This window comes from Thamnophis sirtalis, unplaced genomic scaffold (genome assembly GCF_051295495.1).
Source record: "Thamnophis sirtalis isolate CommonGarterSnake01/CBP01778 unplaced genomic scaffold, rThaSir2_p1.2 scaffold_6, whole genome shotgun sequence".
Lineage (NCBI taxonomy): Eukaryota > Metazoa > Chordata > Lepidosauria > Squamata > Natricidae > Thamnophis > Thamnophis sirtalis.
This window is the reverse complement of record NW_028261386.1, coordinates 133,686,862-133,713,289: the sequence shown is the minus strand read 5'-3', so window position 1 is coordinate 133,713,289 and position 26,428 is coordinate 133,686,862. Positions and strand designations below refer to the sequence as shown.

At 44.3% G+C, this 26,428-nt stretch overlaps 1 protein-coding gene across 1 annotated transcript; it reads left to right on the top strand.

Moving 5' to 3' along the window:
• Positions 1-772: 772 nt before the first annotated feature.
• Positions 773-23,199, top strand: KBTBD11 (kelch repeat and BTB domain containing 11). The gene is made up of 4 exons (XM_087718984.1): positions 773-1,061; positions 14,575-14,615; positions 15,310-15,551; positions 20,732-23,199. The coding sequence occupies exons 3-4, from the start codon at positions 15,527-15,529 to the stop codon at positions 22,702-22,704; spliced, it is 1,998 nt and encodes a 665-aa protein (XP_087575110.1). The 5' UTR covers positions 773-1,061; positions 14,575-14,615; positions 15,310-15,526; the 3' UTR covers positions 22,705-23,199.
• Positions 23,200-26,428: the final 3,229 nt, after the last annotated feature.

Sequence of the window (26,428 nt, the reverse complement as noted above, 5' to 3'; positions counted from 1 at the left end):
TACTTGATCATGTACTTGATTCGGCTGATAATTCCACTGCCCTCAATTTGTTCGCAATCATGGCTAAAATATGCCTGAGTAATATTTAGGAAAGGGTGTGTCTCCCATGCATGCCTTCATCTTGTTTCTCACATGTGAATAGGACAACTTGAAAGTTTATTATGGACCTTTTTACATTCTAGAATTAAGTTCTGAAAGGGGGAACGATCCACTCTGGAGCCAAATAGTCCATCCTTTTAGGAAAGTATATTTCTGGCTGGGGAATTCTGGGAGTTGAAGTCCAGACATCTTCAAGTGGCCAAGGTTGAGAAACACTGTGACCTATCCATTGTTTGCCTGTATTATTGCGGCTGAAGCTGACAGGTAGGACGTTCTAACAGAGGATGCTGCGTCCTCTGTGCTCAGGTTCTAATCCTATGCCTAATTCAATTCTATACTAGCCTGTTGGAAGAAAGCCAGGGAAGCTACAGGTTAGGATCGCGTCTGGCAAAGCGGGGGCGGCGCCAGGCGCGATCCAGCCCGCGGATAGAGACAAAAGGCTCAAGGGCGCGCAGGGCGATGCTCGGCCGGGAAGAAACCGGCCGTTTCCCAAAACAAAGGACTCCCTTCTCCGGGGGGGGGGGCGGCTTGGAAGGAAACCGAGCTCCCCCCACACCCCCGCCGGGCCCCCACCGGGCACGCGCGGGCACGCGCTCCATCCTCGCCGCCTCTCTGCCCAGCGCGCGCTCCGGCACCGCTCAACCCGGGCGCGCGCGGAGCCACCAGCCCGCGGATTCCTCGGCGAGAGGCAGAGACAAGCAACGCTGCTCTCTCTCCCCGGAGCGCAGCCGGGAGAACCTCGGAGCGGAACCCCGGAGGCTTCCCCACGCCCAGCGGCGGCGCTGCGTCCTGATGGGCGGCCGGGCGCATCTCTGCCCTCGCTGCCTTGGAGGCGGGGACGGCGCGGGTTTGCGCCCAGGCGGAGGAGCGGGCGGCGGCGGCGTCTCAGCCTGCCGTTGAGTGCGAGCGCTGCAGCCGGACGGGAGAGCCGCCTTCGCGGGGGGACGAGAGGCCGGAGCCAGGTGAGGAGGAGGAGGAGGAGGAGGAGGAGGAGGAGGAGGAGGAGGAGGAGGAGGAGGAGGAGGAGGAGGGGGAAGAGGAGGGGGAAGAGGAGGAGGGGGAAGAGGAGGAAGAGGAGGAGGAAGAGGAAGGGGAAGAGGAGGAAGAGGAGGAAGAGGAGGAAGAGGAGGAGGGGGAAGAGGAGGAGGAAGAGGAGGAGGGGGAAGAGGAGGAGGAGGAGGAGGAAGAGGAGGAGGAGGGGGAAGAGGAGGAAGAGGAGGAGGAGGAGGAAGAGGAGGAAGAGGAGGAAGAGGAGGAGGGGGAAGAGGAGGAGGAAGAGGAGGAGGGGGAAGAGGAGGAGGAGGGGGAAGAGGAGGAGGAGGAGGAGGAAGAGGCGCCCCCGCAGCTTCTCCCGCGGGCAAAGCGAGAGGGGGAGCGAGGGAGCCGGCCGTGCGCTGTATGGGCTTTGGGCACCGGCTGCGCCTTTACGCAAGGGCCCCGCCACGATCCCCAAGCAGAGCCGGCAGAGGAGGGAAGCCTCGCTCTTCCCCGGCTCCCGTTTCATTCGGATTGATTCTGGGTTTCAGCCGCAAAGGTCTTGCTTCCTCCCGGGGATGCGAGAGGTTGGTCCTCCCGGAGGAAGAAGCCCAACCCTCGGCTCGCTTCTGGCCAAACGCCCCGTGTGGAATTAGCAATAGCAGTTAGACTTATATACCGCTTCATAGGGCTTCCAGCCCTCTCTAAGTGGTTTACAGAGTCAGCATATTCCCCCAACAACAACAATCCAGGTCCCCATTTTACCCACCTAGGAAGGATGGAAGGCTGCGTCAACCCTGAGCCGGTGAGATTTGAACCGCCGAACTGCAGATAACAGTCAGCTGAAGTGGCCTGCAGTGCTGCATTTAACCACTGTGCCACCTCGGCTCTGAATTGCAGCCTGGAAGGCGGGGAGGGGAGAGCAAGCGGAGGGAAATCTCTTCTTCCATCGAGATGGTGGAGCCCGATTAACCCCCCCCCCGCACACACACACGCCCCCCCCTTGATTCTGGCTCCCCACCACCACCCCCTTCCCTGAATCCATCGCACCGCCTGTGCAGGAGGAGCGCCTTGCACTGAGCATGCTCTCTCTCTCTCCCCCCCCCCGCACTGGGCATCCATCCTCCCCCCCCTTCTCCCCCCCCCCCAAACCTTTCAAAATAGGCCGAGAACTTTCCTGTCCTTTTCCTTGGGTTGCTGGCATTTTGATTTTCTTTTGGAAAAATCGAGCCTGGCTTAGTCCGTCCTCGTTTTTCCAACTTGCCACATTCTTCCTTTATGGAAAAAGCACCTACTGTCCTAGATTTTGCCTTAAGGTTTTTAATGTTTTTGACACTTCACTCCTGCCCCCCCCAACACCCCCCCCCCCACGAAGCCTTAGACAACCACCACTGCTTGAATAGAAAGCAAGAATGTCTCACTGGATGAAAACAGCTCCTTTCCACTTGCAATTCTGTTATTTTTGCAGATCAAAATAAAGCAGTGTTTCTCAACCTTGGCGACTTTAAGTCCTGTGGACTTCAACTCCCAGAATCCCCCAGCCAGCGCAGCTGCGCTGGCTGGGGGATTCTGGGAATTGAAGTCCACAGGACTTAAAGTCACCAAGGTTGAGAAACACTGAAATAAAGGGTACAATTGAATTTAGGGGAACTGAAGATAGGCTTTGGAAGGCAGGTAGAGCCTCCCTAGTCCAGATGTAGATGCAGCTGCCCTCCAAATTAAGGCCTATTCCTGCTTCTCGCGATCCTTATACTCAGATGAAATCCTAATTCATCCATTCACAAACAACAGCAAACATGGCTAGTTTCTAAATCTTAGAATTTAGAGAGTCTGTCAGTCCCAGCATCTCAGTCTCCTTCTTAAAAAAAAAAAAAGAATAGATGAATTGGTGTTTGACAAAAATAGGCTACCATCTGGCCAAGCTGAAGAATTTATAATGATATAATCATCCTGATATCTACTCAGAAGTAACGCCAGGAGATGCTTGCCTCCCAAGAATAAGATTCTAAGCTTCTGTATATAAATTTCTGCAAAGGGCTGGCTGATCAACTTAGTCTTTACCAACAGCTGGCTAAATCTTTGAGGATTAGATCTCCTAGAATTTTAAAGATTCATCTGGGATTTATCATTGCAGCACGTCTGGATCGAAGACACCAGACTCAAAAAGGCTGGTAAAACTGATGTTCACTAGTATTCCTCTGCTGCAATGTTATCTCCGAACCAATGGACAGTTCTAAACCATGCTTATTTTAGGGAACTGCTGTTCCCATCTCTAACTTGATCTCTGCAGGAAGCATCTACCTCCACAGAAATTGTGAATGTTGGTTTTGTTTTTAATATGTTGCCTTTGTCTTGTTCCCCCCTTTCCCTTGTCTTTTGTAAGCCGCCCGGAGTCCTTCGGGAGTGGGCGGCATACAAGACAAATAAATAATAATAATAATAATAATAATTTTCCTTTAGGATTTCACTTTGGGGTTATTTTTCTTGAGAAAGCCTGTCCACAGTACTGAGTTAATTGCTGTTTCACATAGCAGAATATAGATATTTTCTCCTTAAGGAACTGAAGGAGAAATCCAGAAAGTTCTCTAGTATAGAAAGATTCCCTTTCAACATTATTTTGCTTCCGTTTTCCCCCAAGAGCCGGAATAACTCTAATCTTTCTGATAGCAAACATACTTTTTTCCTCTGGCTTCACATTAACCTTTCGTTTCAACTAGCTGTGCGCTGTCTCCCGGGGCAAGCTGAACTGTCAGGAGATATATTAATTTACCGTAGGAAATGTTGTCTACATCCAACCTAGCATAAGTACAACATGACCCTAATCAAGATGGCCAGAGAATTTCCTTGAGCAATCCTCTGCTTCCTTCTACCTTCTTACTTACAGCTGGGGACAAGAAACTTGCAAGATGGAAATAGGCCGTAATCACATGCAGGAGATTATTTTCCATTTTCAAGATGGCTAAATAGACTGAAGGAACAGAGAATCTCATGTATTTTGGGGGTTGGGTGCAGTGGTGGGTCCCTACTGGTTCGGACGGGTCTGCTGTAAGGAGAGTTGGCACCTGCCATCTAGCAAATATTTTTATTACTCCTGGAGCCCTCACAGGTAGCATCTCCCCAAAATTAGTTTGTGCTTTTTTAATATGAAAAATAAGAAGCAAAATAGGTAATTTAGGCTTCCCGTGCTGGTTTTATATATGAAAAAAAGCAAGTCTCAAAATTAGAAGAGGCCATTTGACCCAACCTCTTGGTGATGTTATTGTCGTATCTCCTCTGAGAGGCTGATATGAGCACACAACACTTTCAGGATCCTTAAAACGTTTCATTTCACACTCTGCACGAAACGTTGTGCCTTTTGAAGCGTTTTGAAGCCAAATGCTGCAGTTTGCACACATCGAAATACAATACTTTATGATGGGTTTTTTTCAATCTGTAGCTCAAGGATCTAGTGAGGATTACTATATCAGTACAGTACAGTATAGGTGGTACCTTGCTCAATAGTAATAACTGTGAGAAGGATCTTGGAATCCAGTGGGCAACCATTTAAATAGGAGCCAGCAGCTGCCAAAAAAGCCAACACAGTTCTAGGCTGCATAAACAGAGGGATAGAATCAGGATCACGTGAAGGGTTAATACCACTTTATAATGCCTTGGTAAGGCCACACTTGGAATACTGCATCCAGTTCTGGTCACCACAATGTAAAAAAGATGTGAAGACTCTAGAAAGAGTGCAGAGAAGAGCAACAAAGATGATTAGGGGACTGGAGGCTAAAACATAGGAAGAACGGTTGCAGGAACTGGGAATGTCTAGTTTAATGAAAAGAAGGACCAGGGGAGACATGATAGCAGTCTTCCAATATCTCAGGGGTTGCCCCAAAGAAGAGGGAGTCAAACTATTCTCCAAGGCACCTGAGGGCAGAACAAGAAGCAATAGGTGGAAATTAATCAAGGAGAGAAGCAACTTAGAACTGAGGAGAAATTTCCTGACAGTGAGAACAATTAATCAGTGGAACAGAAGTTGCCTCCAGAAGTTGTGAATTCCCCAACACTGGAAGTCTTTAAGAAGATGTTGGATAGCCATTTGTCTGGAACGGTATAGGGTTTCCTGCCTAGGCAGGGGGTTGGACTAGAAGACCTCCAAGGTCCCTTCTAACGCTGCAATTGTATTGTATTGTATTGCATTGTATATCCATTGTGGGCTGCTAAATTTAACGAAGAGTACAGGTACCAGTCTTTGACTTATAACCGTTCATTTAATGACTGAAGTTACAGTGGCACTGAAAAAAGGGGGACTTATGACTGTTTTTCACATGACAATTGCGGCGTCTCCTTGGTCATGTGATCAAAATCCAGATGCTCGCCATTCGACCCATATTTATGATGGTTGCAGAGTCCCAGAGCTCATGGGCCCTTTTGCCACCTTATGTCAAGCAAAGTCAGTGGGGAAGCCAGGTTCATTTAACAACCATGTTACTAACTTAACAACTTTAAGTTAGAGATTCACTTAACAACTGTGGCAAAAAAAGTCGTAAAATGAGACCAAACTGACTTAATAGCTGTCTTGCTTAGCAATGGAATTTTTTTTTCTTTTTGGTAAATGTGTTTTTATTTTCCATTTTCATTTCGTACAGTCACATATATACTGTGCATAACCGGGGCCATATAACATTTAACAATAAACACAGCCATTCCTCTTGTCAACAATACCCCCCAAAATAGAAACCCAATGTACCTCTTCGACCCTCCATACACCCTTTCTTTCGCCCCCTCCAACTTTCCTTCTTCCCTCCATCATTCCCCTCTACCCTACTTCCTCTCCCGCTCTACAACTCCTCTCTCCCGATACACTCCCTCCCTTCCTTCTCACCCTCCCTCCCATCCTCTCTCCCACCCTCTCTACCCCTCTTTCTTCTATCCCTCTACTCCTCCCTTCGGTGTATTTCTACAATCTATTAATATATTCAGCTTGTCCTATTTTTACACTGGAATTAAAGAGCAACAGTATACAAGTGCAGTCGCGTTACTTTAAAATCTAACACATACTATATATCCCCCCTCCCCCCTAACACCTCACTTCCCTTCCCCCCCCCCCGACTTCCCAGAGCCCAATGGAAATTTTGGGCGTAGGTTGAGGACTACCTGTATCGTACTAAAGCGTGCTAAAGAGCCTGTGTCAGGTTGCAGATAAGGATGCTAACATGAGCTGGTATCATTAAAGCCAAATTCAGGCTCCCATTGTTCTATTCACATTGTTTTTCCCCCCACTCCGAACAGAAGAAAGAATCCTTGTGTTGAATGCTTAGGCTGCAGTTCTTGCCCTCTTTAATCAGGGGGAGACTCCTTAAAGTCAACAGCTTAGAATAAGCATGGAATTACTTTGGATGCCAAACTATTGGGGTGGACTGTGAGGGGGAGAGAGGATTTGGGGTGCATCAGTCCAGCATCTTGGAAAGAGTCAAAGATCCATCCAGCTTTCCTCACCTGCCATGAGGACATGGAGAGACTTTGATTATGTTGGCCATGGGATGCCTCCAGATGGAGCAATCCTAGCAACATGAAATCAAAATACATTGTGCAGCTATTCCATTTTTTTTTAATGGAATAGGAAAAGATAACAAGGGAAAATGAACTCATGGTCTCCCGTGAAAGGCCAAGTGACTGCACAGCGTAAACACAGCAACCTCATCCTGAACCACCCAAGGCAGGGAACAGATGGCTCCCTGCCGAGTCCCATAATCTCCTCTGCTCCCTTCTGGCCCTGCAGTTACAATGCAAAGCTAAACACAATTCTTTGTGGACAGGACTTCTACAGCACTGATTGCATCATGCATATTAGCGGCAAATTAGAAACACAAGCCTATCCCCAAAAATAAAGACTCACGCTAACCAGGAACTCCATTACCAAAGTCACAATCCAATCTCCCACAAGAGGAGCTAGGTAAGAACATTGTTTAGAAGAGCATAAATGTAGGGTAGCAACCCAGAAAAAAATAAATAAATAAACAGATCACCTTACACAACATCTGCCAATAAAATAAACACCTAGGCAAGTTTATCAGAAAGTGTCTGACAGCTCAACCACTGCAGCACAACCAGTGCGAACCATGAAAAGGATAAGACTGCCGTACATCAGAAACATCTCACAAAAACAACAATGGACTCTTACCGTGATGGCGAAACTTTGGCACGCGTGTTACAGGTGGCACACACAACCCTCTCTGTGGGCACACGAACCATCGCCCCAGCTCAGCTCCACTGCACATGTGTTCGCGCCTCCTGCCAGCCAGGTGATTTTCAGGCCTCGGCTGCACATGCGCAGGGTGCGGAGCACATGTGGAAGATGCGAGTACATGCACAGAGCGGGGGTGGTGGTCATGCAGGTATGGGAGCTGGCTGGGGAATTCTGGGAGTTGAAGTCCAGACATCTTCAAGTTGCCAAGGTTGAGAAACACTGGTTTATGGGGAGCCAGATTCACTTAACAACCGTTTGACTCACATAACAACTGCACTGACTCACTTAACAACTGTGGCAGGAAAGATTGTAAAATGGGGCAAAAATTCACTTAATAACTATCTCACTTAGCAACAAAAATGTTGGGCTCAGTTGTGAATTAATGCAAGGAAAAACCAACCAGAACCCTCAGAAAAACATCATAAGTACACCACATGTTCCAGTAGCCTAAAAAGAAAAAAAAAACAGGACTCATCTATAATATACAGTGTGAGAACTCTTAACAATCTGTAGACAGGCCGGCAGAAGATCTCATCCATGAACACCAACTAATAGTCCGAGAATTTAGTATAAACTCATTAATCTTGCAACACATGGACCTTTAGTTTCAACTGGGAAACTTTGAGCATCTTAGACCAAGGTAATTCCACAAAATGCTAGGGAATTCCTGGAAGCCTGGCATTTAGATAAATCAGCCATCAACAGGTACGCAGAGATAAACACGCTATTCCAAAGAGACCATTAAAAAAAGCTAGAAAGGAAACAAAAATGCCGAAACACCTCCTTACCAGCAATCAGATAAGCGTGGATTAACACCAGACAAACCATCAAGCAGTAAACAACAGCTTAATCAAGGAGAAAACACCACCCCCACCAATTCTGATTGGCAAGCTAGTGTACATCAACAGAGAGGAAGAGGTTGTTATCCAACTAACCCCAATTTGATGACATATTAGTAAATTTATGCCATCTCATTTAAGCCTGTATTTATATTGTTCCATCAGTAAGTTTCCTTTGAATTCACCCCAATAAATTACAAAATTCTTTGCTCCTACCTGGAATTGAACTGGTGGGGTTTCCCCCCCCCCATTGCCGTGTTATTTTGCAGTTGGACTATTCTTCGATATAGATCATATGGGTGAAGGCTGCTCCTGCTAAGTTTCTTCCCAAAGGTCAAGAGTTCTTTTTCTTACGGTTTTGTGTATGCTTTTTTTTGTATTCAGTCCTTATCCAAGATCTTGCTTATTAAGAGGAAGCATGCTCCTCCTATGCGTATCTGTAATTAGAAGCCATTCTAAGGAGAAGGCACAGGCATTTAACTTGAATTACTGAGGCTAAATCCACAATATTTTAATGTTCTTCAACGTTGAAAAACTAAAAAAAAAAGCCAGGTAGAAAGAGAATTAGAAAGAATCCTCATTCAATCCTGATTCTTTCCCCACTTCTCATTTTATACTGGAGGATGCCTGATAAAAATCTCCTTATGTGCATTCCGGATGGTATAACTCAGTAAGAAATCTGTCTCCTCACATTGGTTTAATTTAATAATATTGCAAAAAAAACCCAGAAGACTAGTACTGCATTCACAAAAGTTTTACCAATTGGCTAGTCAGTAAGAGGTTATCACCTGAGTGGTGGTGAGTTGGTTGTGAAGAGACCTGTTTGCTAGGAAGAAGAAAAGCACACTTGGTAAAGCTTTGTGTTTGCTGTTCCCCATATTTATGGGCCCAAACTATATGTTGGAGCAAGACAGCTTGACTCAGCAGTTTGAACTCTGGTCAGTATGGCTGAATGATTGGATCTAAAACACAAGTGGGGAACGATGGACCCTTTATGACTTGCAGACTTGTGGCTGGCTCAGGGATTCTGGGAGCTGAAGTCCACAAGTCATAAAAAGGCCATTGTTCCCTACCCATGATCTAAAACAATCACTAACTGGTTGTTCCGATCCCCATGTTGTGGCCCGCCACCGGCCAGCGGAGCTGGTGGCAGACTCAGAGAGTGAGGAGGTTGGGGAGGAACATGGGCCAGTCCTGGAGTCTGGGGAAGGCTCTGGTGAGTTCTCTGCATCAGAGGCAGAGATGGGGCCAGGGCCGTCCAACAGTTATCAGCTGCCTTCGGAGTCGGAGATCAGTGGGGCAGAAGAACAGGTGGAACCTGTTCCCGATGTGCGCATGCACAGAGCTGCCAGGAGAAGGGAATAGTTAAGGAACAAGGACCAATTCGGGACTAAAGACACAGGTGGACAGTGAATGGCCCCTCCCATAGGGAATGAAGAGGAGCGAAAGGGGAGTGGAGTTTGCAGAAGACAATTAGTTCACTTAATTAGTGTGAAGATTTGTTTGTGACTCCCAGAGACTCCTTGCCAAGTATTTCCTTGTACAGCATTGCATTTGGAAGATATCGGCCTGGCAGCTCTCCAAGCCTGATAAGGTTTGTGGTTGTAAATTCACCCTTGAAAGACTGTTCGCTGGGACTTTGTTGCATGGGAATGAGATAAATTCACAAAAGGAGTTTTGTTGTGACAAAGAGTCTGCTTTGTGATTTTGTGAAGCCTAAGTCAGAACACCCCACTCCTGGTTCCTTTGAAAGGTTTTAAATGACCTTTCCATTGATTACAATTTTTTTTTTCATGTAAAGCAGGGGGTGTCAAACTCGTGGCCTGCAGGCCGGATGCATCACAGGCTGGCCATGCCCACCCCCATTTTAGCCAAGGGGAAAAGTCACGATACATCACATGACGACAATGTGATGACGTGAATTTGACATCCCTGATGTAAAGTATGGATTCTGTCTGTCTAGCCAGATCTACCTAAACTCTTCTATGTTGGAAGAAGTTGTGCAATTATTGAAGAGTCTTTTACCAAAAAAAAAAAAAAAACACCAACTTTATTCCTCTACTTCTCATTAGCAGCTCATTTTTTTTGCCTCAGGCAGAATTCTAGAGTTAGAAGGGACACATTTTCCACCAGTCCTATTTTGGCAACTGGTAGACTTCAAGTAATGAAGAGTTTTATTCTGCTTTATTTCACCCTTTGTAATGTGGGAGGAAATACGTTCAGCTTTAGGCTAGTGCTAGTAATCTATTGTTAGCAAACCAGATTGCATATTGGTATTTACCAGTCACAAATGACCCGGCCATCTGAGTTTGGGACACAGCTTGGAACGGGAGAATAATGTAGCTGAGTGTAGACATAGCAAAAGTTGTATTAAATTCCAACCTCACAAAAAATTTGATATATTGACATTATCGTCTTGTATAAAAGACTTGATAAGTCAAGAGGCTTTTAGCCAGACGTTGGATTTGCATTATATAGCATAATGACATTGTACTTCCTTTTTTCTAAACTAGCAATCATTAATCTTATTAAAAAAGAAACTGAAAACAATTAAAATACAAACTAAAGATACAAATTAAGAAGGAAAATGTATCTTATATTTTATACTTATCGATACTCGCTAGTTTATCAATGAATTCGCTACCATGCTAAATAAATAATACAAGGCACGGTAAAATATCACAATATCTCTGGTGTAATAACATATATTTTACTGATAGAAAATATTGCCTTTTTTACAACACATCACACATTTCTAATTACTTTTCCTTGGTATCTGGAATAATATCAAGTTTCAATTTGTTAATGTAATTCTTTTTGCCATACTCATGGTCAATACAACCACAATTCCTGATAAACAAACAAATTCCAAAGATTTGGTATTTAATTAGATTAACATCTTTAATATTTAAAGATTTTTCCATAAATCTACTAATACACCTTTAATATACAATGCCAAAAAGATTTTAAATGGTCACATGACCATGTTGTGTGGACCAGTAAGCATCAACTTTCTTACGTCTTCAGCAGAAATGAAACTTGTTTCCATCCTTAAAAATGCATTCTTTGGGGAGGCCAATTCATCCTAAATACAGTTTTTGATAAATCAACCTTAACCTCAAATCTGTAAGTTCCATTATAATATTGTTAAGGTCCTGAAGCCATTGCTAACGTTACAGTTACAATGTCAACTCACTCGTGATATATTTTAAAAGAAATTATTGCGCTTATGCATGTGTGGTCTTAATCAGTGAAATGTGTGGTTGGAAGCTTTTATTGTTGTTGCTGTGTTGGTAGAGATTGTCAGAAAAAAAAAAATCCTTACTAGCTAAAGTAATTATACTTATTTTATGCACTCTGGGAGTATGCTGTGACTAGTGATGGATCACGAGAAAGTTTTAATACGCACTTTGAGAATAGCTATTATGATATAATCTGGGATGATTGTTGTTGAGGCCCAATTGCTCTAAAGTTGACTTTTTGACAGAAATTAAAACTAACCACCCTTTCCAGATTACATATTACATTTCACAGAGAAGAAAATCCTTGCTTTGATGGAGGATTTTATTTTGCTTTAAAAGGAAGCTATTTTTTAATTTTATGCTGATTTGGCGAAAATAGTTTAGGGCTAATGTAGTCAAATGATAGTACTTTAAAGCAGTGTTTCTCAACCTTGGCCACTTGAAGATGTCCGGACTTCAACTCCCAGAATCCCCCAGCCAGCATTCGCTGGCTGGGGGATTCTGGGAGTTGAAGTCCGGACATCTTCAAGTGGCCAAGGTTGAGAAACACTGCTTTAAAGTACCTTCATTTTAGGTAAGATACTTGAGCATTTATTTTTGGGTTGGTATCAGAACTGTAACATCCTTAATTCTGGATTGGGCTCCTAATTCTGTAGAGAACTTTCAACATAATGGCTTTGTTTGCCTCATTTAACTGGGCCATGCGGTATGTTAGTTGTGTAAACTCCAAAATTGAATTAACTGGCCAAGGGAATTAACCCAGAGATTAGATTAGGCACCACACAGATGCAGTTTAATTACCCTCTTGAGTCAATCAAGGCATCCCTGGTGTCTTGTAAACTATTTTATGGAATGCTAATTGTTCCCTTTGATATCCCAGGCAGGATCTACAAAATGAGGGCTTCTCCAGGCACTCCATCTCCGTAGTCATTTAGTTCCCCCCCCCTGCTCTCTCTCACACACACAGCACACACACAGAAAGAGTGTCATTATATGAGACAATGAATAACATTCATAAATGGGTAAGGAGCATGGCTTCTCTGAAGTCTGTAGAGATTCTCAGTCATCCCGGTCCTGGTTGTCCCCCAAAGGTGCTTTTTCAGGAGGCAACTGGACTTTCTTGTTTTTTTCTTTTGAAGATGTTTTGCTTCTTGGATGAGAAGCAGAATGTCTTCAAAACAAAAAAACAAGAAAGTCCAGTGGCCTCTTGAAAAAGCACCTTTGGGGCTTCTCTGAAGTGACGTTCACCCCAGTTGTATCCTTGTAGAATTAAACAAAATTCTCTCCAGGAAAAGAATTAAAATGGAAATGGAGAGGAACTTGATAATTTTCTAACCTACTTTCTACTGGCTGGAAGAACCAAATTAGATAGATAGATAGATAGATAGATAGATAGATAGATAGATAGATAGATAGATAGATAGATAGATAGATGATAGATAGATAGATAGATAGATAGATAGATAGATAGATAGATAGAGATAGATAGATAGATAGATAGGTTATAGATAGATAGAAAGATAGATAGATAGATTACAGATAGATAGATAGATAATAGATAGATAGATTATAGATAGATAGATTATAGATAGATAGATATAGATAGATAGATAGATAGATTATAGATAGATAGATAGATAGATAGATAGATAGATAGATGGATGGATGGATGGATGGATGGATGGATGGATGGATGGATGGATGGATAGATGGATATGGATTTGGATATGGATATAGATTAGATATAGATTAGATATAGATATGGATAGATAGATAGATAGATAGATAGATAGATAGATAGATAGATAGATAGATGATAGATAGATAGATAGATAGATAGATATAGATAAAAAGTTATTTAGAGCCAAGGTGGCGCAGTGGTTAAAAGCAGCACTGCAGGCTACTGCTAGATCAGCAGGTCAGCGGTTCAAATCTCACCGGCTCAGGGTTGACTCAGCCTTCCATCCTTCCGAGGTGGGTAAAATGAGGACCCGGATTGTTGTTGGGGGCGATATGCTGACTCTGTAAACCGCTTAGAGAGGGCTGAAAGCCCTATGAAGCGGTAGATAAGTCTACTGTTATTGCTATTGCTATTGCTATTATTCAGATAAACTGAAGCCCAATTACAACTAATTAAGATGAAACATATCAGATGAAGTGGTGATTATGTTATAATCTTTATCTCTGCAACTTCCCTTTGGTAATCCCACAAGCAGCTGGGTGTTAAAACAGTTTTATTTCTTTTGGACTTGTGTGATAATCAAAAGCATGTTGTCAATAAAAATGCCTGAGGCTGACACTTCATTCTGCAGTATGTTAGGGATACGTATGTATGTATTTATGCTTGCATGCATTTGAGAAATCTAATAAAGTCACTTGTGAAGGTTACCAAGAGAAATCTCATTTCGTATATGGGTACAATGGGGGACACACTGAGAATATAGGAGCAAGTTTAGTCTTTAGTAATTTTAGTTCTTTGTTTGTATCCCACTTTTATTATTTTTACAAATAATTCAAGGCAGATAACATATCCACTGCACCTTCCTCCTCCTATTCACAACATTTTCCGTTATGTGCAATCTATATTCAAATCTATTTTCAAGGTTTTAGAAGTTAAAAAAGAAACTTTTACAATAATGTCAAATATTGTGATGCTGAAGAAAAACTGACCTGCATATTTTGCACCATTTCTAAGAAACTTTGGTGAGGAAATTTAAATCATAAATGAAATTGGTGATTGTAACTATAGTTATTAGGTTATCCTAGTAAAACGGGTTCACGATTGGAAGACTTGAAGGATAAAGCTGAAGTAGAGCGTCTTGGAGAAGTCTGTGCGGTTAATAAGCATCAGCACTTAGTTGATGTACAAGTACAAATACTCAAGGAAGTGATTAGAATTAAGTGTTAACTATCACACTTCAAAATATTCAGAACTGTAAACCATCTAAAGAGCTTTTGATCCTTATGGTAAAAATGCCATGATCTGCTTGTGTGCTTGGAATACCATTGATAGTTTAGAATCAGCTTTTAAAATTTAATTTTACATAATGTCTTAATATCAACCTCATTGCTGTTTTGGAGACAAGATATTTTGCATCAAATGATTAGGTCATGGAAATTATAAGGTCTGCACCGCAATATGGAGGCAAACTTCTTAATTATTACTTTTTCTCAATGTTCTTTACAGAGACTGACGCTGAAGCTCAAATACTTTGGCCACCTAATGAGGTGAGAAGACCCCTTGGAAAAGACCCTGATGTTGGGAAAGATTTAAGGCAAAAGGAGAAGGGGACTACAGAGGAGGATGAAGGATGGGGAGAGGGGGATGGTGTGCACGGGGTTGCAAAGAATCAGATTTGACTTAATGATTGATCAGTATGTTGGGATAAGTAGTTTCTCAAACTACTTTTGTAAGATTAGTTTTAGCAAGTCAGGTAATTTGACAGCTACGTGTGTTGAGTCTTGTACTTTTATGCTGAGATCCAAGAACTGGTTTTCATTTCGAATACTTTCCTAGTGAACATGTTTTTCATCTTCATGGGCTGGATAAACCTTTTGATGTGGGCAAAAACTTAAAATTCCACCCTGGATCATTATTTCCTGTACTAGATTAATTGTATGGTGTTATTCCTAGATGGGTTTTCCTAATTAGTGGACAGAAATGTTACAATCTCATTCCGGTAAAGAACCAGGATGATGAACTGCCATTTGGGGACTTACATCAGGTCAAAGGAACTTGCCCATGAGGACGCCCCCCCCCGATGTGTTTAGTTTATGGTATTCAAACCCCACGATTAAAAGGAATACAACTGTAATAAAAACTTCCTCTGTGGGAATTACTCCAGACAAAACATGTACTGCAGTATTTGTTTCATTCTGAAAAAAGTCATGATCATTAAAACTTTCTTTTTTAATTATATAGGTGGCGAAGAGAGCCAATGGCCTCCTAATAAACAGAAGACCCCTTTGAAGCTGAAGTCTTGCAGTCACAACAAAAAAGTTTTGAAAAAAATATACAGTATTGCAGCTAATTTATTCCACTGAAACAATTTTGGAATGCCTGACCACTGACAGTCAAATATAATCATCATAATAAAAAAGATCAGATTCTCAAATCCTTTGAAGAAGGAATACCAAGGATGCCATCCATCACAAGAAATTCAGGTAATATAAGGAAAAATACTATTAAAAAAAACCCTTAACACTTCAGCTGCCATTGATTGACAGGTTTAAGTGATTGAAGACAGCAACCTATGCATGTTAGTGAGCAAGCTGTGTTAAAATCAGTGGGATTTAAGTCTGAATAGGCTTTTGTAGGATTAGCCTCAAAGTAAATCCGTTTAAATAAATATGCTATTGCTAAGACTAAAATGTTTTCTATTACATTTGCAATTCCTATCATTACGCTGGTGAAACACACCTCTTGTCTTCCCTGAGGAGGAATAGTTAACCAGGGTCTTGAAATCATAGAGTTTGTAAGGGATCTTGGGTATCTTTCTTGCTCACTCCTTTGCCCAGTAAAGGAGTCCTCATACCATCTTGAACAAATGATGGTTTAGTCTTTTTTTGAAAACTTCCAGTGATGGTGTATCCATAACTTCAGGAGGCAGGCTGTTTCACAAGTTAATTGTTCTCACGTTCAGAAAATTCCTCCTCAGGTTTGGATCTTTCACTCTAAAGAACTCATGGGATGATTGGATTTTTGCAGCTGAGAACTTTTACTTTAAAGAACCCAATGGTTCTTGTCCAACCTTCATGTTCTCTGGAGAATAAATCCACAACCTCTTTCCGTATATAGAAGAACAGCTATTGTATCTCCCTTTAGCTTTCTCCTCTTTAGGCCAAAGGTACAAAGTTCCTTTAACCATTCTTAACCACAAGATGTAGCCTCAAAACACCTTGTCATCTTTGTTGCTCTTTTCTGTACCCTATCCGAGGTGGCGCAGTGGTGCAGTACTGCAGGCCACTTCAGATGATTGCTAAGCTGCAGTTCAGCGGTTCTAATCTCACCGGCTCAAGGTTGACTCAGCCTTCCATCCTTCCGAGGTGGGTGAAACGAGGACCCGGATTGTTGGGGGTGATATGCTGACTCTGTAAACCGCTTAGAGAGGCTGAAAGCCCTATGAAGCGGTATATAAGTCTAACTGCTATTGCTATTGCTATCCAGTTCCCCAGTGTCTGTATTGTAGAGACTGGAACTGGATGCAGTATTAGCAATAGCAATAGCAGTTAGACTTATATACCGCTTCATAGGGCTTTCAGCCCTCTCTAAGTGGTTTACAGAGTCAGCATATCGCCCCCAACAACAATCCGGGTCCTCATTTTACCCACCTCGGAAGGATGGAAGGCTGAGTCAACCTTGAGCCGGTGAGATTTGAACCGCTGAACTGCAGCTAACAGTCAGCTGAAGTGGCCTGCAGTACTGCACCCTAACCACTGCGCCACCTCGGCTCCATTCGAGATGTGGTGTGACCAAGGCAACACAGGATAATATTATCATTTCCTATTATCTTGACATTATAGATGCAGTCAAAAACTTTTCTGGCATCTGTGGTACTTTGCTAACTGATGCTTAATCTGTTGTCTACCAAGATACCCAGATCTTTGTCTCAAGTACTAATGTTAAGGCAGGTGGCATCCATCCTTTACACGCCCATTGGTTTTCCTGCCTGAATGGAGATCCCTAACATTTCTCATCAGCATTTTCCTGGGTAGGACCTAAAATTCAAGTCTATCAAGATCCTTTTGAATCTTGACTTGTCTTCTGGAGTATTGGCATCCTTCTCCACGGCTCTGGGGCACCAGCAGATTTTATCAATATCCCTTCTAGTCTATCCTCTAAATCATTTGTGAAGATGTTGAAAATTATCGGGTCCAGGACTGAAGCTGAGGTACTTCACTGCATACCTTCCCCCATGTTACATAGATCGTGTCCCACCAAGTTGCAATTATGCCTACAATATCACATATGCCATCCTATACTAGGATTAAGTTCTTCCTGTGTTTTGCCTACTCTGCATTGTATAAGCACCTGAGCATTTTAATGTTGTCGTCCTTAAATTCCTCTGCCGCATCTCCTAGGGCAGTGTTTCTCAACCTTGTCAACTTGAAGATGTCTGGACTTCAACTCCCAGGATTCCCCAGCCAGCGAATGCTGGCTGGGGAATCCTGGGAGTTGAAGTCCAGACATCTTCAAGTTGACAAGGTTGAGAAACACTGTCCTAGGGTATTCTTAAGTACCCCTTTCTTTCCTCTTATCTTTTCCTTGTTGTAAAATTAATTTTCCCGAGAGGCCACATGAGAAACTGGGACTGTTGTGGAGGTGGCACAGTGGTTAGGGTGCAGTACTGCAGGCCACTTCAGCTGACTGTTATCTGCAGTTCAGCGGTTCTAATCTCACCGGCTCAGGGTTGACTCAGCCTTCCATCCTTCCGAGGTGGGTGAAATGAGGACCCAGACTGTGGGGGCGATATGCTGACTCTGTAAACCACTTAGAGAGGGCTGAAAGCCCTACGAAGCGGTATATAAGTCTAACTGCTATTGCTATCCCTCACCCCCCTGCCCCACGTCTGCTGCCCTGCCCTGCCTTGAGGTTACCAACATTGCAGACCCAACAGGGACAGTTGAAGGGTCAGATGTGGCCCGTAGGTCATAAAATATTCAGGTCTGGTTGTGGATGTGGTTCTAAGTAATGGCCATCCTCTCCCTTTGTATTTAATTAAAGACAGGCAGATGACTTTATCAAGATGCCTTGCAAAACCATTCTTCCCATTCTTCTTTTATGAGATGGTGCCCATCTGTTGCCAGAAGCCCTTTATGTCCACAAAGCCAATTTTCATTAACAATGGAAATAATCTGAATTGCAAGCAAATAAATTGCAAAATCAATTACAGGGATAAATCATTTGGTTCTGTAACAGGTTATTTATATGTATGGACTAGACTTCTTTAATAGGATTGTTGCAAACTATAAAAATTTAAAAACACATCTAAGTTAGTCTCGCTTAATGGATACTTCAAGTATACACCAGCTTTGGAAAATGCTTGGAGCAGTTGGACACCATAAATCCACTCTTCTTTCCAGTCATATTTGAATAGAGAGGTATTGATGAGAGGATGATAACCGGCTGACAGGTCTTCAGTATTATAATATTGCATAGCAAGTCACCATACATTTGAAAATCTGTATATGATTTGATGCCAAATTTGATGGTTTAATGAAGTTTGGCTTTTTGGAAAACAGTGACATCATTGTTTTTCTGCAAACTCAACCTCTGTTTAGTGTTCAAAAATTACTGTGATTGGTTTTTGGAAATCTTTTGTAAGTTGCTGTTAGCTCCCTTTCTCTCCACGTTTTTAAAAGGAGTTAGGACCTCCTTTTTCTAAACCATTCGAACTGCACTGATTGTTTTTAGTTTAGTTAAACTTGGATTTAACCATTTTTCAATTCAATTCAATAAATGGAATAAATGGAATTTTAAATTATTACTCTTGCTACTTAACTTTAAGCAGCTAATGGATGGAATGGTAGGGAATGAATTGAAATAATAAATACGATTACAAGACCATGCTAAAAAGGCCATCCAAATATTGCTGATTTGGTTTCGCGTTGAAGCACACACTCATAGCATCCTTTCATTCACCAAACTATCACATAGAATTTGCTTCTGATTTTGTGCAAATACCTCTGGAAAGTAAATAATCAGGATCAATGCCGATCTGACCAATTTTTTAAGTTACTTGTTTAAATCACATATCACATACAAAGGATGCATTTGGCATTTCCTGAAGCAATCCTTCCTTGTTTTTAAAATATAGATTTGCCACCAAAACTTAATAGAGCTTAGCCAAGCCTTTCTTGTCAAAGGGCATTGCCAGGTTTCAAGCGTATAATAGAATTTGCCCCACAACCTAGAACAGTTAAAAGAGGTCTTAATTTTTTTTTATTTTTACCAACAGTTGTGCTGTGTTGTTACCAGTAAACATGTTCCATTATTGCAGGAGAAATCTTCCTTTTGAGTAAAAATATCATAGATTTCATTTTCAGAAGCATTGTCTTGCAATGATGTCGGCAGGTTTCAGCATGGCAAATGCAATGCCAAATAACTAAAATTCTCTACTTTTTTTTTGTTACACGATCTTGAGATTTCCAGATGTATTTTTAAACTTTTGTTTTTCAAAACCCAAAATTTTATGGTATTTAGATCATTGATATGTTAAGTACTGTGGAGCAGAGGCCAAGATTCAACCTTCTCCCACACTCTTGTTCGTTTTAATATCTCCTGCAAAAGAGGATTATTATTTTTTTTAAAAATCTTTTTGATGAACAGGTGTGTACCCAAAAGGGCAAGGTGTATTAATTTAGCTTCCTAGGGTCCAAGTTTGGCAAACTACTCCTATTTTTTCCTAAACTTCATAAGCATATAATATTCAGCAAAGCTAGTTATATGTCCCTTTGCCGATTGCCTAGATATGCATTATCTCTAGAGATCATTGTTGTAACATTTCTGCAGGGCAGGGGTCTCCAACCTTGGCCACTTTAAGACCTGTGGACTTCAATTCCCAGAATTCCCCAGCTGGCTGGCAGGCCGGCTGGGGGAATGCTGGAAGTTGAAGTCCACAAGTCTTCTTTAAAGTTGATAAATTCTGGGAGCCTTGTTCTAGGGGCAGAATTAAATTTACCAGGCAGGACATTTCTGGTGCTTACTATGGAGATGTAATCCTGGGCCAGGAGTTGGAGTAAGGCCAAATGTTTGCTTAGCAAAAACCCACCCCCCCTTTCCCTTCATCTTCATCTTCATCTTCTTCTTCTCCTCCTCCTCCCCCTCCTCCTCCTCCCCCCTCCTCCTCCTCCTCTTCTTCTTCTTCTCCTCCTCCTCCCCCTCCTCCCCCTCCCCCCTCCTCCTCCTCTTCTTCTTCTTCTCCTCCTCCTCCTCCCCCCTCCTCCTCCTCCTCTTCTTCTTCCTTCTTCTGGATGCCTAAGGAAACCTGGGTAGAAACGAAAAGCGCAAAGAAAAGATCAGAGAACCGGGCGAGGGCAGGGAGGGGGCGGAGGGAGGGGGAGAGGCCGGCCCAGCGCCCTCCTGGCCCGCCTTTCCTGGCACCGAGAAACTCGCCTGAACTTTAAGCTCGGCGCTGCCACCCAGGGAAGCCCCGCCTGGTCGCTCAGCGGCCCCGGGCAGCCCGGAGACTTAGGCGCCCTTGGCAGTTCAAAAGTTCAGCCAGGAGCGACGGGGCTGCCTCTCCCTCTCGCCCCGTCCGGCGGGGCCCGAGAGCGCGCAAGGGCCGGAGCGGAGCCGTCCTGGGCGACGGAGCACTCAGCGCTGTCTTGTCTCCTCTCCCCAGGTGAGAACGGGAGCGTCGGCGAGGCGAAGAAGCGCTGCGGGGAGACGGAGCAGCCGCAGCCGCAGCCGGGAGAGGCTGCCGAGGGCGGCGAGCGGTCCCCGGCGATGGAGCCGAGCGTGGCCCCCGAGGAAGGGCCGGAGGCGCCGCTTCCCCTGCAGGCGCCCTGCAGCTTCGGCTCCGCGCTCTGCTTCAGCTCGTCCGGCGGCGGCGGCGGCGATGGCGATGATGACCAGGCGCCGCGTCCGGAGCCCGAAGCCGCCTCTCCTTCCTCCTCGTCGTCGGGCAGCGGCGTGGTGAAGCACCAGTGGGACCTGAACAGCGCGGCGGCCGAGTCGGAGGAAGAGGAGGAGGAGGAGGAGGGCGGCAGCCGCGGCAAACCCTCGCCGGTCTCTGCGGGCAGCCCCGACTCCGACGCGCCCGGCGAGGCGCCCCCCGTGCGGCCGTTCCCCTCGCCGGCGGCGGCGGCGGCGTCTTCCGAGGAGCCGGACCTGGTGATCGAGGTGTGCGGGCGGCGCGTGCGGGCGCACAAGGCGGCGCTGGCGGCCAAGAGCGACTATTTCCGCGCGCGATCCTCGCGGGACGTGCTGCGCCTGAAGGGCGTGAGCCTGGCGGCGCTGCGGCTGCTGCTGGAGTACGTGTACACGGCGCGCATGGCCGAGGTGCGGCACGACAACCTGGCCGAGGTGGTGAGCGGGGCGCGCGTGCTGCAGATGCCCTGCGCCCTGCACTGCGCCGCCGAGGCCATGCGCGCCCAGCTCAGCCTGGCCAACTGCTACCAGCTGCTCTGCCTGGCCAAGAAGCAGCGCCTGGCCGAGCTGCGCGAAGCCGCCTTCCGCTTCATGAGCGACCACTACCTGCAGGTGCTGCGCGAGCCCGCCGTCTACGGCCGCCTGAGCGGCGCCGAGCGGGAGCTCATCCTGCGGCGCCGCCTGGAGGCCGGCCGGGCCTGCCTGCTGGTGGCCGAGGTCAGCGACGCCTTCGAGCGGCTGGGCAGCCGGCCGCAGAGCCGCGAGAGCAGCCGCCCGCAGAGCCCGTCCTCGGTGGTCTCCCTGGAGGACGGCGCCGGCGCCCTGCTCTACAGCTACCAGGAGGCGGCCCAGGAGTGGAGCGTTCTCACCCGGCTGCCCGAGGAGGCCAACGCCAAGGGATGCGCCATGTGCGTCCTCTACAACTACCTGTTCTTAGCCGGAGGGATCTCCACCGCCGGGCCTGGCGACCAGCGGCCCAAGCTGTCGGACAAGGTCTTTTGCTACAACCCCTTAACGGACACCTGGAGCCAGGTGAAGCCCATGGGGCAGGCGCGCTCTCAGCTGAAGCTCCTGGCCCTGGACGGGTACCTCTACGCGGTGGGCGGGGAATGCCTCTTCACGGTGGAGAAGTACGACCCCCGGTCGGACCGCTGGAGCCCCGTGGCCCCTCTGCCCAAGGGGGCCTTTGCCGTGGCTCACGAGGCCACCACCTGCAACGGGGAGATCTACGTGTCTGGGGGCTCCCTCTTCTACCGGCTGCTCAAGTACGACCCCAAGCGGGACGAGTGGCAGGAGTGTCCTTACAACAGCAGCCGCCGTCGCTCGGCTGACATGGTGGCCTACAAGAGCTTCATTTACCGCTTCGACGTGAGCGGCAGCCGCGGGGAGCAGGGCCCGGGCGGAGGCGGAGTGGAAGTCTTCCAGTACAATACGGTGGCCAAGCACTGGCGTCAGTGCGCTTCCTTTCGCCCCGCCGGCAGCCCCGTCCAACCTTTCCGCTGTGCAGCCTTGGGCAGCACCATCTATTGCGTCAACCGGACTGGGACGTTGAGCTTCAACCTGGCTCAGAACGGCGAGGTGGAAGCAGACGGGGGACTTAAAGGCACCTTTGACCCAGAACTGCTCAAAAGTCCCTTCGACGCTAAAGGCCTCCTCCTCCCGTTTGTGCTGATCCTCCCAGAGAAGGAAAAAATTGGGGAGCCAGAGAGTCCTCTGTCCTTGTGAGAGCTGGCCTGGCGTTCGGGTCGCTGCTTAGCATGCAGTCCGCCCCCTTTATCTGTGATGTCAACAACGTAGGGCTTTTACTGAAGCACCGCCGAGGGCTGGCACAAGCTCTTCGGTCTTGGGTGGTGAGGATGGTTGGGCCCCAAAGGCGATAGAAGTAGCAGAAGCTAATCCGAGGTGGAGAGGCAGCAACAACTCCTTCCAGGGTATAGAGGAGACCATTGTCAGAAATGTCTTTAGTTCATGCATGCACGCACCAGCGTGGGGGGTTATTGTGTCCCACCTAAAAGTGTTGGCCAGCTGTTCAAAGGCTTCCTTACTGCACTTCATGTAGGAAAGAACTCATCTCTTGGCATTCATGTTAACCAGCCAGTGGAAAGCTGCTAAAACAGGTTTTAATTGTTGTGCTGTGTCTGCCTCCCTTTCCAATCTAGAAATATGTTGGATCTGTGTAAAAACCAGAAAAAAACCCATTTTAAAAAGGAATTTCAGCTTTCGCCAGTGTTCTTTTGTGCATCTTTGAAATGAGATTCTTCTAGGCACTTTCTGCTTGGTCTTCTTGCTCTTGGGTGCAAGGAAGGGGCCACCGGAGAACTAGGAGCTTGTAATGTGGGAAGGGATCAGTATGCCATTTTGGAAGTTTTAATAGCCAAAAAAAAAAAAAAAAAGTTCTTGTGTGAAAAAACAATAGGCCATCATCCACCTCATCATCTTTTCTTGTTTGCATTTTTAAGTTTAATGAGATCTTTATGGAAGACATGTCGTTGTGCAGCCTCAGGAAGTTAAAACAATTGTGCATGATTAACAGAAGCAAAACATAAGATTTGAAACCAGTAACGTTTTCTCCCATTTGCATCTGTTAGAAAAAGAAGGAAAGGGCGGGGGGGGGGAGAAGCACCAATATATCTATTCAGTTCTGGGTTTCCTTTTTTTTTCCATGTTCAACTTTTTTAGGCAGGATCAGAAATATATATATTTAGTGTCACAACCCCTGGTATGCCCCAATTATGGGAGGAAGCTAACTGCTTCCTTTCTTTGTCTATCGACTCGTCACAAGAGACCATCCAGACAGAAAGCCCAATATTTTTACTGTTGCCTTTCTTACATTTGTGTTCCATTTGTGCTGATAAATAAATAAAGGGAGACTAGTATAGATCTATTTCAAGCTATTTAGCTCTCATCAGCTAGCCATACCCTTACTGGGATTCGAACCTGTGCCTAAGAGGCAATAGAGCATAGGATCAAATCCCAGTAAGGGTATGGCTAGCTGATGAGAGCTAAATAGCTTGAAATAGATCTATACTAGTCTCCCTTTATTTATTTATCAGCACAAATATATATATATATATATATATATATATATATATATATATATATATATATATATATATATATATATATATATATATATATATATATATATATATATATATATAAAATCAGTTTTAGTCTTAACATGCATTTGTGTTTTTTAAACATAGTTTTGCACTGTAATTTGCATATTTAAATCTTTACAAATTGACAAGAATGAACATATCAAAAAAATGTCAATAAGGGAGACTTCTGTTTGCATAAGGTATCTTTTGCAGATCAATACCCATCAAGGTAAACCAACTGTGGCTTACTTGAAATGCATTGAAAGGCTTCACTTTTTTGTCCAGAAACTTTTAAGAATAATTTATTCTTCTGTTACTCAAATAAGAAAATGGATAGTTTTTAAGCCAACTGATTTCCATTTTGCACTGGGAGTGTCTGTAAATGAGACTGGCTTTATTTTAGTTAATAATTTACTTGTCAAGTTCATTATATGTAGAGGTCATATCTCCTTTCTTCTTAAATCCTTTGTTGAGTCATTGCTTACTAAGCCTGTGGAAAGGAAAGCATCAACTTTCATACATGTAGATACTTGGAACAGAAATATTTTCAATTAATTTATCTTTATTTAATTCTATTGGCTGCCTTCCAAAATGCTGCCACAATGAATTTTTTCAAATTATCAGTAGCACAGCTGACACTTCATATCCAATCATTAGACTGGCATGCCATTCTGGGCCATAAGTTGACTAATCGTGGTTAGCTGACGTAAGTAAAGTATGGGTTGATTCATAGATCACACTAAGGTTGTGCAGATTGGTAATGGCTAGGTTTACATATCGTGATAAGCCAGAACCAAGTGATCCATGTCATAAGCTAGTACATTCTATTTTTATTTTTTATAATAAAAGAAAAAAAAACATAACCCAAACATAAAATTATATAAACCCACAGATACATAAGGAAATAGTTTAGTTATTAAATGGAGCTTTGATCACACAGAGAAGTATTAAATCTGACTTTATGTCAATACAGGTGGTCCTCATGACCACAATTGAACCCAAGACAGTTAAGTGAATTTTTTCCCATTTTGCAAACTTTCTTACCTCGGTTATTAAGTCAATCACTGCAATTATTAAGTTAGGAACATGGTTGTGAAGGTTGTTAATGAAAAGAGGGACTAGGGGAGAAGTGATAGCAGTCTCCCAATATCTCAGGGGCTGCCATAAAGAAGAGGGAGTTAAGCGCCTGAGGGTAGGGCAAGAAGCAATGGGTGGAAACTAATCAAGGAGAGAAGCAATCTAGAACCAAGAAGAAATTTCCTGACAGTGGGAACAATTAATCAGGGGAACAACTTGCCTCCAGAAGCTCTGAATGCTCCAACACTGGAAGTTTTAAAGAAGAGATTGGATAACCATTTGTCTTGAAGTGGTGTAGGGTTTCCTGCCTAGGCAGGGGGTTGGACTAGAAGACCTCCAAGGTCCCTTCCAACTCTGCTATTCTATTCCATTCCATTCTATTCTATATCAGGCTTCCCAATTGGCTTTGCTTGTTAGAAGGTCTCAAAAGGTGGGTAATGTGACCCCAGGATACCGCAGCCATCGAAAATACATTCCGATGATCACTTAACAGGTGTAAGTGTGAAAAAAATGATCAGAATGATCAGTGCCTTTGTAACTTTGAAGGGTCACTAAACCAGTGGATGTAAATCGAGGACCAGCCGTATAGAACAATAAACGTGCTTCAATCCAGGTGTAAAACTGGCTTGATAATGTCTTTCCACTGGAAGAAAACCATTTATTTTTGCAGAAGTCTATGACTGATAAATTTACTTTTTCATACACTGTTGAATCCCATATTTTGGATAATTGGTTAAACATCTTAAAATCTTCTTTATAATGCTCTATTAAAATATTTATTAATACCAAGCCAAAAAAAGGGGGGAGGCTAATATGTAGCAGGCCCATTAAACATGTGCTGGAATTTCTTCCACGGTTTTAAGGCCCAATCTATAGAAGATGGAATCCAGCTGTTTCCTAACATGACTGAGTATGTTTTCAACCACAGCTGATTTTGAAAGTCCCTTTTGGTTCACCAGCAGCTCTGAGCTTGGAGGAAGAAACTTGCTGGCTTGGGAGCAACTCCCCCCCCCCTTTACAAGGAAGTAATAATATGTATTGCAGTGGTTCCCAAACTTGGCAACTTTAAGACTTGTGGACTTCAACTCCCAGAATTCTCCAGCCAGCTCTGCATTCGCTGGCTGGGGAATTCTGGGAGTTGAAGTCCGGACATCTTCAAGTTGCCAAGGTTGAGAAACACTGACTTAATTGATTCGGCAAAATGGGGTAAAACTCACTTAAACTTCTCACTTAACAACATAAATCTGTGCTCAATTCTGGTCATAAGTCGA

Bases quoted from the DNA above. Each gene is read 5' to 3' on its own strand.
- KBTBD11 (XM_087718984.1), top strand. From the start codon at position 15,527: ATGCCATCCATCACAAGAAATTCAG. The intron at 15,552-20,731 runs GTAATATAAGGA...TCCTCTCCCCAG, and splicing joins ATCCATCACAAGAAATTCAG to GTGAGAACGGGAGCGTCGGC.